Source organism: Cebus imitator, unplaced genomic scaffold, assembly GCF_001604975.1.
Source record: "Cebus imitator isolate Cc_AM_T3 unplaced genomic scaffold, Cebus_imitator-1.0 Scaffold154, whole genome shotgun sequence".
NCBI lineage: Eukaryota > Metazoa > Chordata > Mammalia > Primates > Cebidae > Cebus > Cebus imitator.
In genome coordinates, this window is record NW_016107469.1 from 1,502,196 (window position 1) to 1,511,377 (window position 9,182).

Sequence of the window (9,182 nt, forward strand, 5' to 3'; positions counted from 1 at the left end):
AAAAAAAAAAAGAAAGAAGTCCCAGGCAGTAAATATAAAGTATTATAAAACATGACAACTAAAGATGGAAGGAGGAAAACAGGGCAAAATCAGTAGAGGGCAATTACTGACTATCAAAGCTGATCTTGATATAAGTACAAACTACCTAGAAGTAGCTCAGTGAAGCTACAGACAACTAGCTTTAAAACTGGGGATTTCAGGCCAGGCACAGTGGCTCATGCCTATAATCCCAGCACTTTGGGAGGCCAAAGTGGGCAGATCACTTGAGGTCAGGAGTTCGAGACCAGCCTGGCCAAAATAATAGTGAAACCCCATCTCTACCAAAAAATACAAAAACTAACTGGACATGGTGGTGCGCGCCTGTAGTCCTAGCTACTTGGGAAGCTGAGCCAGGAGAATCACTTGAACCAGGGAGGCAGAGGATGCAGTGAGCCAAGATTGCGCCATTGCTCTCCAGCCTGGCAACAGAGTGAGACTCCATGTCTCAAATCACAAAACAACAACAAAACCTGGGGATTTCAACTTTGGCTGCACATTATAATCCCTGGAAAGCTTTTTAAAAACTACCAACACCCGAGTCCTATTCCCAGAAACTGATTTGACTGGTCTAGGGTGAGTTTCCGAGGTCTGCATTATTATTACTTTTGAGATGGAGTCTTGCTCTGTTGCCCGGACTGGAGTGCAATGACACGATCTCGGCTCATTGAAACCTCCACCTTCCAGGTTCAAGTGATTCTCTAGCCTCAGCCTCCCAAGTAGTTGGGATTACAGGTGCCCACCACCATACCTGGCTAAATTTTTTATTTTTAGTAGAGATGGAGTTTCACCATGTTGGTCAGGCTGGTCTCAAATTCCTAACCTCAGGTAATCCTCCTGCCTCAGCCTCCCAAAGTACTGGGACTACAGGCGTGAGCCACCGCACCCAGCCTAGATCTGTATTATTTTAAAATTCCATAGTTGATTCAAATATGTAGCCGGGACTGGGGACATCTGCTCTACAGTGAAACTGCTAAGGCTCTAATTTCAGCCTGACAGTTACTAGCTGTGTGAGTTTGCCACTTACTCAAACTACCTGTGTATCAGAAAGTTTGAGTAAACTTTCCCCTGTAAAAAGAAAAAAGGGTAATAATACCTAAGTGACAGGTTGTTTCATGGAATTACAGGCATGTTAACACCTAAATGTAAGGTTAAGTACTCAATAAAGGCTTTATATCAGCAGGGCTTACCCTTAAGATATAATCCCACATCTTCTGTTTAATGTGCTCTAACTTTGTCTAATTCAGCCTTTAGGCTTATTTAAATGGCTGCTGAAGCACTATATCACTTAAATTAGGCTCATAAGCCTTTTTTTTTCCCCTAAAAGAGCAATTGAAAGAGTTCAGGATATGCCACCCAAAATATGCTGCTTTGATATATTGATCATTTTGAGTTAAAGGCACTTGAAAAACAGCAAATACAGGCAGAGGTTTTCTCTGAACTCTTATCTGCCTAAAACTAGATTTTCCAAAAGGAACTCAAGTGTCATAAATCCCTTCCACTGGAGTTTCCTTAACCAGGGAATATTGACTATTCTCCCAAAAGAAGAGACTACAAGTCAACACCACCCTCTGACAAATTTTGTTACAAACTGTCATATCTCCTATCTATTCTTCTAAAGGACCCATTCATCTTTCCTAAAAATAATTTACTGTTCTAAGTGGCTTACATCCCCTCTCCCTTCCCCTATTGACAGTCCCTAAGCTCTCAAATCTCAATGCTTGGGGGCTATTCACTTTTTTCCCTGTAATGCCCCCAAGCACTAATACTAAAAATTAATAAATTTCTATACACTTTTTCTGTCAATCCTCCTGTTGTTAGCTTATTTCATAGGCCCAGCTATCAAACCTCGTAGAGTAAAAGGAAAGTCTATCTGGCCGGGTGCAGTGGCTCACACCTGTAATCCCAGCACTTTGGGAGGTGGAATCGGGTGGATCACTTGAGGTCAGGAGTTTGAGACCAGCCTGGTCAACATGGCAAAACGCTCTACTAAAAATAAAAACAAAAAAAATTAGCCAGAGAGGTGGTGGGCACCTTTAATCCCAGCTAGTTAGGAGGCTGAAGTGGGAGAATCATTTGAACCCGGTGGGCAGAGGTTGCAGTGAGCCGACATCTTGCTACTGCACTCCTGCCTGGGTGACAGAGCAAGACTCTTAAAAAAAAAAAAAAGGAAAGTATTTTTTCCCCCTACACAATAATATATGTCTTTCAAAAGAGAATTTTTTAAAAGGTCTGAAACAAAAAAGGTACAACCAGATGAACATCTTTTAATAAAGAACTTACCACCTGTCACAGAAAGGGACTCCCACATGGCCGCTTCTTTTTTATACAAGGTGAAGACAATGGTGTCATTCCCAACCTTTGCTTTGCTGTTCTCGTCGTCTATGGGAGCATAAAGAAATGCCTCAAATAAAAATGGAGGAAAGTTGACCTATGCAAAAGGGTGAAAACGGAAACTAAGTTAGTTGCACAAATTAATCACGCTAAAGAAATACGTGAAAAAGGTAAAATAACTTTCTAAAAGGCCCACTAAAGTTATTCCAGGTAGTGAAAGATTAGTAAAAGTAGCCTCTGATCTGATCTGATATTTCTACAGATGGTGTGTCACTTGTATGGGATTCATTTTTTTAATAGGATTAAAAATTTAGGACTTTTATCGGCAAAGATGAACCTGTTGCTCGTGCCCAGCCACGCTCTTGCAGAAGCTTCGGACTACACGCCGGGAGACCAGCAGGCAAGGCTTGCATTCTTACCTTCAGATAGTTTTCCGTGCAGAACACGTCTGTGTCTCTGACGCACACGCCTTTGAGGGGCAGAGAGAGAAAGACCGCAGTCTTCGTCTGCTGCCAGCTATAATCGCTAACCTGAAGAGGCATCCCGGGAGCCGAGAGCTTGGCGGCTTGCTGCTTGCGCCTGCTTGGTTGCTAGGGAAGCTGGGGTTACCGTGCACCACTCCTTCCGGGTCAGACGCGCAGGGAGCCCTGCGTTCCCAGCGTGCTCGGCGTCACCACCCCGCCCTCCTATCTAGGCGCACAGACCGGACTGTGATGCCAATTCTTCGGGTTACGTTATTCCTTACAGTCTGAGCGAATGGTCACAGAAGTAGGCCCATATCCTCTGCTTAAGAAAAAAAAAAAAGCACTTCAAGCCTGATAATGCTAAGGAGGGCTGTGGGCTTAAGGCTCGGGAAAGCAGCCCATGAGGAGCAGGTGCAACGCCCATACGCCAGCGGTGCGGTGTTTTGTCTGTGTGTTCCGACCGAGGCTCTTAAGAATTAGCACCAGTTGTTCTGTTTTGGAAATTTCTTGGTCATACAGACTGTGAACAAATGTGAACCTGAAAGAGCCAAGCCGTCAAGATTCAGAGTGGCTAATTGGGTCTAAATTTAAAATAGAGCCACGTAGCCATTTACTGACTAGAGGTCACACATGGACTCTGCATTCCCAGCAAACACACACCTCTGTTCAGTGATGGGACTTGTGGGGCTTACCTGTCTCAACCAATCGGGGCTCAGTTGTATCAACCAATCAGAACTAAGTATAGTTCAACCCTTCATTTGTACAAACAAACCTGATTGGGAACCTGAGCAGAAACTTTTGCTACAAAACCCAGACCCTCCCTTTGTTCTCTGGAATGCACCTTTGTTTTATATCTTAGGCTTCAACTCCCTAGTTTGCAAACTATTCACTGAAATAGTTGCTTCCTTCCAAATTCCTCTTCAGAGAACTTTTGTTCACAACACATACTGGGAGCTCGTCTAAGCTATTGTATCCTGCAAATCCTATCAACTGTAAGGCTGCCAAAAGCACTTATGTAGGTTTTACACCAAAGTTTGAAAACTGGGGAGAAACGACCTTATGATTCATTTGACAAATGCTTTGCTACAAATCAGGAGTAGGGTAAATTGGAATTACACCGACACATTCCACAACTGCTTAAGTAGATTTGAACTTTGGCACAGCAGAGAAGCTTGAAGATTATGTAGTCTTATTCCACATATTTAAGGAATCTGAAATCTATACACTTAAACCACTTTCGTATAAATTAGTAGCAGACCATCATTAAAATCCTGATCTCTTAACTCCCATTCCAATGGTTTTACTCCAGGCTGTTTTCTGTACACCCAGTTTATAAATTACTGGGATGTGATGCTAAAACAGTGAATGTATACAACATTTAGCATTTAGGTACATACAAGTTACTTGCCACTTGGGGCTTTTTATTTTTAACTTTTTTTTTCTTTTTAACAGGGAAACTGGGCCTTTTGGGAAATCTGAAAGTATAATATATAATCCTGGATTTTAAACTTATTTACTTTTGGAGGCTTTTCTTTCACACAAATTTCAAAGCTCCTTAGAAATTCCTTAAGGAAAGATAAGAAGCAACAGACTTGAAGAGAAAACAATCCTTTTTCCCCACTCAGGGCACCCTCACTATAGGAGTTCATCATCTCAAGCTTCTAGTAACTTTGTTTTTGGGGGGTTTTTTTTGAGACAGAGTTTCACTCTTGTTGCCCAGGCTGGAATGCAATCGTGCGATCTCGGCTCACTGCAACCTCAGCTTCCCAGGCTGGGATTACCGGCATGTGTCACCGTGACTGGGTAATTTTTGTATTTTTACTAGAGACGAGGTTTCACCATGTTGGTCAGGCTGGTCTCGAATTCCTGACCTCGTGACGCACCCACCTCAGCCTCCCAAAGTGCTGGGATTACAGGCATGAGCCATCCTGCCCAGCCGCTTCTGGTAACTTTGAATACTGGGAGTCATCCTAGACTTCCTTTCCCTTGTCCCTTTAAGCTTCGAATCCCATGGATTTTTTTTTTAATTGCTTTTGTCATTTTCCCCCTTTTGTTCTATTACCACTTTTACCATAGTTTCCAAATCTTATATGTCTTCAAAAGACAGTGTTTATGCATTTGTTTCATATAAAATGTTAAAGTCCAGGTTCTACTATATAGAAATATAAGTGACATTATATATAAATGAAAAATAATATAAAGGATATTTTGTGCTGTTGGGGATTTCAGGAAAATCTGTTAGCAATCACTTTGCTAAACACATATACATCTCTGCAGTGAAATTATTCTCCTTACTACCATGATCTTGCTGAACTTTTAGACTCTGAATGAATTATACGTTAAAAACTTGACGTTTTATTACAGAATCATTACATCAAGTGACACCAATTTAAAGCATCATTAATTTTTATACATTGTCTCATGATTTAGGTACTTATTTAAACAGAATTTCACAAGCCTTCACACTAACTCAATCTTAAAGTCTTAAACTGTATTTCTTACTAGATTTTTAAAAACAAAAAGCTCTAGTCTCACTCACGGATAGATAGAAATTTGATAGATGCAAAAGTGGTTCTGCATGAAGGTGAGGGAATGCAAAGAAAGAAATGGCTATACGTGGTGCTGGGAGAAATGGTTACCATATGGAAAAAATAAGATTGTATCTCTACCTGGATATGGTGTTATACACAAAAATGAAGGTGAACCAAAGACATAAAAATTGGAAACTTAAAAAACATTAGAGTAAGAAAGGATTTTTTTTTTTTAATGGATTCTCACTCTTTTGTCAGTCTGGAGTGCAGTGGCATGATGTCAGCTCACTGCAACCTCTGCCCCCCGGGTTCAAGTGGTTCTGCTGCCTCAGCCTCCTGAGTATCTGGGACTACAGGCACTATGCCCAGCTAATTTTTGTATTTTTAGTAGAGACAGGGTTTCACCATGTTGGTCAAGCTGGTCTCGAACTCCTGACCTCATGATCTGCCTGCCTCGGCCTCCCAAAGTGCTGGGATTACAGGCATGAGCCACCACACCCGGCCTAATTTTTGTATTTTTAGTAGAGACAGGGTTTCACCATGCTGGCCAGGATGGTCTCGATCTTTTTTTGTTGTTGTTGTTATATATATATATATATATATATATATATATTTTATTATTATACTTTAGGTTCTGGGGTACCTGTGCAGATCGTGCAGGATTGTTGCATAGGTACATACATGGCAAGGTGGTTTGCTGCCTCCATCCCCCTGTCACCTATATCTGGCATTTCTCCCCATGTTATCCCTCCCCAACCTCCCCGGTCTCAATCTTCTGATCTCATGATCCACCCATGTTAGCCTCACAAAGTGCTGGGATTACAGGCATTCGCCACCATCCTGGCTGGATTTCTTAAATATAACACAAAAAGCACTAATCATAAAGGCAAAAATTAAAAACGCACTGAAATTAGGAAGTGGTACTCACTAGGCAAAAAAAAAGAAAAAAAAGAAAAAAGAAGTGATGCTCACCAAAAGGCATAATAAAGACTGTTATGATCTCTAAAATGTGCCCTTCAGCCAGAGACACAGGGACATTTGCAGTTGAACAAGTTGAATTTATTGCTCACTGAGCAAGAGCGAACACACATCATGGGATGTCTCATTAAGATAGTGTTAGAATTTGGGGGAAGGTCTAAGGGAGGTTTGGTTCCCCATAGTCTGGGAGTTTTCAGAAAGCAAGAGTAATTCTATTGATGGAGTTTAGGACATGCTATCCCAAGCTGTGGCACTTTAATTAAATTATTAAAATTTAAATATTTAGAAATTAAATATTTTAAGCTGAAGGAATTGGAGGAGTCTCTGACCTTTCCCTTCCCTGGTCCTTCTCCCATGAAACAAGTCATAAGACCCTCATGTAAGAAGTGTTCTCCCTGTACTCAAAGGAAAGAAGCATCCTTATCTCCAAATAAAAAATCTGAACAAACAAGGAGTGCGAAGGTCTCCCCAGTGTACTACACTTAGCTCATATCCTTTGTGTTATTACATTTGCCTATGACTTTTCATTCTCCATCAAACCTAGCATAAAAATGCTCAGGTTTAATTATTTCTTCCATTCTTCATTTCCTTATGAAGGCTCCCATGTCATGTACAACTTATACTGAATAAATTTGTATGCTTTTCTTACAGAGGCCCCAGTCAAGAACTTAGAAGGGCAGAAGGAAAAGGTATTTTTTTCTTCCCTACATGATGATTAGTAAACAAGTAACTTTTACCCATTTTATCCAGAAAAAAGGATATCTGTTAATTTATTGGTGACACAAAGACCTTGTTTTTGCCTATGCTTAGATAATATTATGAAGTGGCCTTACTTTGTCTCATTTTATTATGATCTCAGAGTACTTTTATCTCAGCTTGGTATTCTATGAGACTGAAATTGTTTATGTTCAACAGAATAATATCATGGCCAAGCTGTGAGTGCCAGGTCAGCTTCTGAATATCAGGGCCTGCTTTTTTCCCCCCCTTTCTCAATAATCAACAAAGAACATACAAACACAATATAGAAAGATAAAGAAACACAACTCCACAATAAAATGGGCAAATTGGCATAATCTTATTAATGTGAATACCTGCTTATTTTATAACTAACAATTCCACTCCTATGTATATTTCTTAGAGATTCCTAAAGTTTCTAGGTGATGCTGATGCTTTGTGAACCACTGTCCTACAACAGGGTTTTTCAGCCTCCACACTATGAACATTATAGGCTGGATAATTCTGGATCATTTAGGCTGCCTTGTGCATTTTCAGATGTTTAGCAACATCCACTCTCTTAATTCTAGTAGCACTTCTGAGATCTAATAATAGAAGTGTCTCCAGACATTGCCAAATGTCTTCTGGGTTTGGGGGGATGGAAATAGCAAAATTTCCCCCATCTGAGAATAACTGCCCTAGAAAAAGACTTCTATACACTAGGAAACATTTATAGGTGTTCATAGCAGCTTCACAGAAAAAACCTGCAAACAAGCCAAATGTCTTTCAGCATGTGTATACACAAAACAGAATATCACATAACAATAAAAAAGAGTGAATGATAGCTATACATTGGATGGATGAGTTAAAAAAGCAAGTCAAATGATGTTCTTAAGGAACAATGCCATTTTATACGACTCTTTTTTTCTTTCTTTTCTTTTTTTCTTTTTTGAGATGAAGTTTCACTCTTGTGGTCCAGGCTGGCCCAGCTCACTGCAATCTCCATCTCCCAGGTTGAAGTGATTTTCCTGTCTCAGCCTCCCGGGTAGCTGGGATTATAGGCACCTGCCACCATGCCCAGATAATTTTTGTATTTTTAATAAAGACAGGGTTTCACCATGCTGGCCAAGCTGGTCTTGAACTTTTGACTTCAGGTGATCCACCCACCTCAGCTTTCCAAAGTTCTGGGATTATAGGCATGAGCCACTGCGCCTGGCCTTTATAAAACTTTTGAGCAAAGGAAACTAAATCCTCTGGATAAGGATTCCTAGGTATGTGGTAAAACTACATAAACACTTCTCTACTTACAATGGGGTCACCTTCTGATAAACCCATCATAAGTTGAAAGTATCCTATGTCAAAAATACATTTAATACATCTAATCTACCAAACATCATAGCTTAGCTTACCCTACCTTAAACATGCTCCAAACACTTAAAATTAGCCTATAGTTGGGCAAAATCATCTAACACAAAGCCTATTTTATAATAAAGTGTCTAATATATCCCGTAATTTATTGAATATTGTACTAAAAATAAAAAACATAATGGTTCCTGCTGGGTAATTTGTGGATAAAAAGGAAAAAGGAAAAAAAAAAGGAGAAAAACCATAATGGCTGTATGGATACTCAGAGCATGGTTTTCACTGAATGCATATAGCTTTTGCATCACTGTAAAGTTAGGAAATAGAAGTAGAACCATCATAAGTCAGGGGTTATCTGTAAAGGTATGCACTAGAAACGACAGTGGTTAACTCTGATGTGAAGTTCATGCAAGTGGGACTCTTCGTGGTAACCAGCAGGACTGACTGCCACATAGTCACACTATATGAATTAAAATGAAGGTCCTGGGTGCGCATAGTATCTCATGCCTGTAATATCAGCACTTTGGAAGTATCACCTGAGGCCAGGAGTTCAGGTTACAGTGAACTATGATTATGCCACTCTAGCCAGAGTAACAGAGTGAGACTGTCTAAGATAAAATAAAACAATAAATAAAATAAACACATACAATTAAAATTAAATGCAGAGGTTCTCGCAATGTAGTCCTCCCCATACCACCAGCAATATCACCATCATCTAGGGACTTTTAGAAATGCAAATTTCCTGCTGGGCGCGGTGGCTCAC

The 9,182-nt window shown here is 40.3% G+C and overlaps 1 protein-coding gene across 2 annotated transcripts in view; it reads right to left on the minus strand.

Annotated features, from left to right (window-relative positions):
• The window catches only part of DNAAF4 (dynein axonemal assembly factor 4), a 62,401-nt gene extending 59,076 nt beyond the window's left edge, over positions 1–3,325 (minus strand). The window contains exons 1-2 of one of the 2 annotated variants that reach the window (XM_017543360.2): positions 2,790–3,153; positions 2,320–2,467 (exon numbers count right to left, since the gene is read on the minus strand). In XM_017543360.2, the coding sequence (XP_017398849.1) occupies positions 2,320–2,467; positions 2,790–2,912 (271 nt within the window). In that variant the 5' untranslated portion in view covers positions 2,913–3,153. Of the gene's footprint in view, positions 1–2,319; positions 2,468–2,789 lie in introns of both variants that reach the window. The other variant, XM_017543363.2, reaches the window with a different exon arrangement.
• Between the last annotated feature and the right edge of the window lie 5,857 nt (positions 3,326–9,182).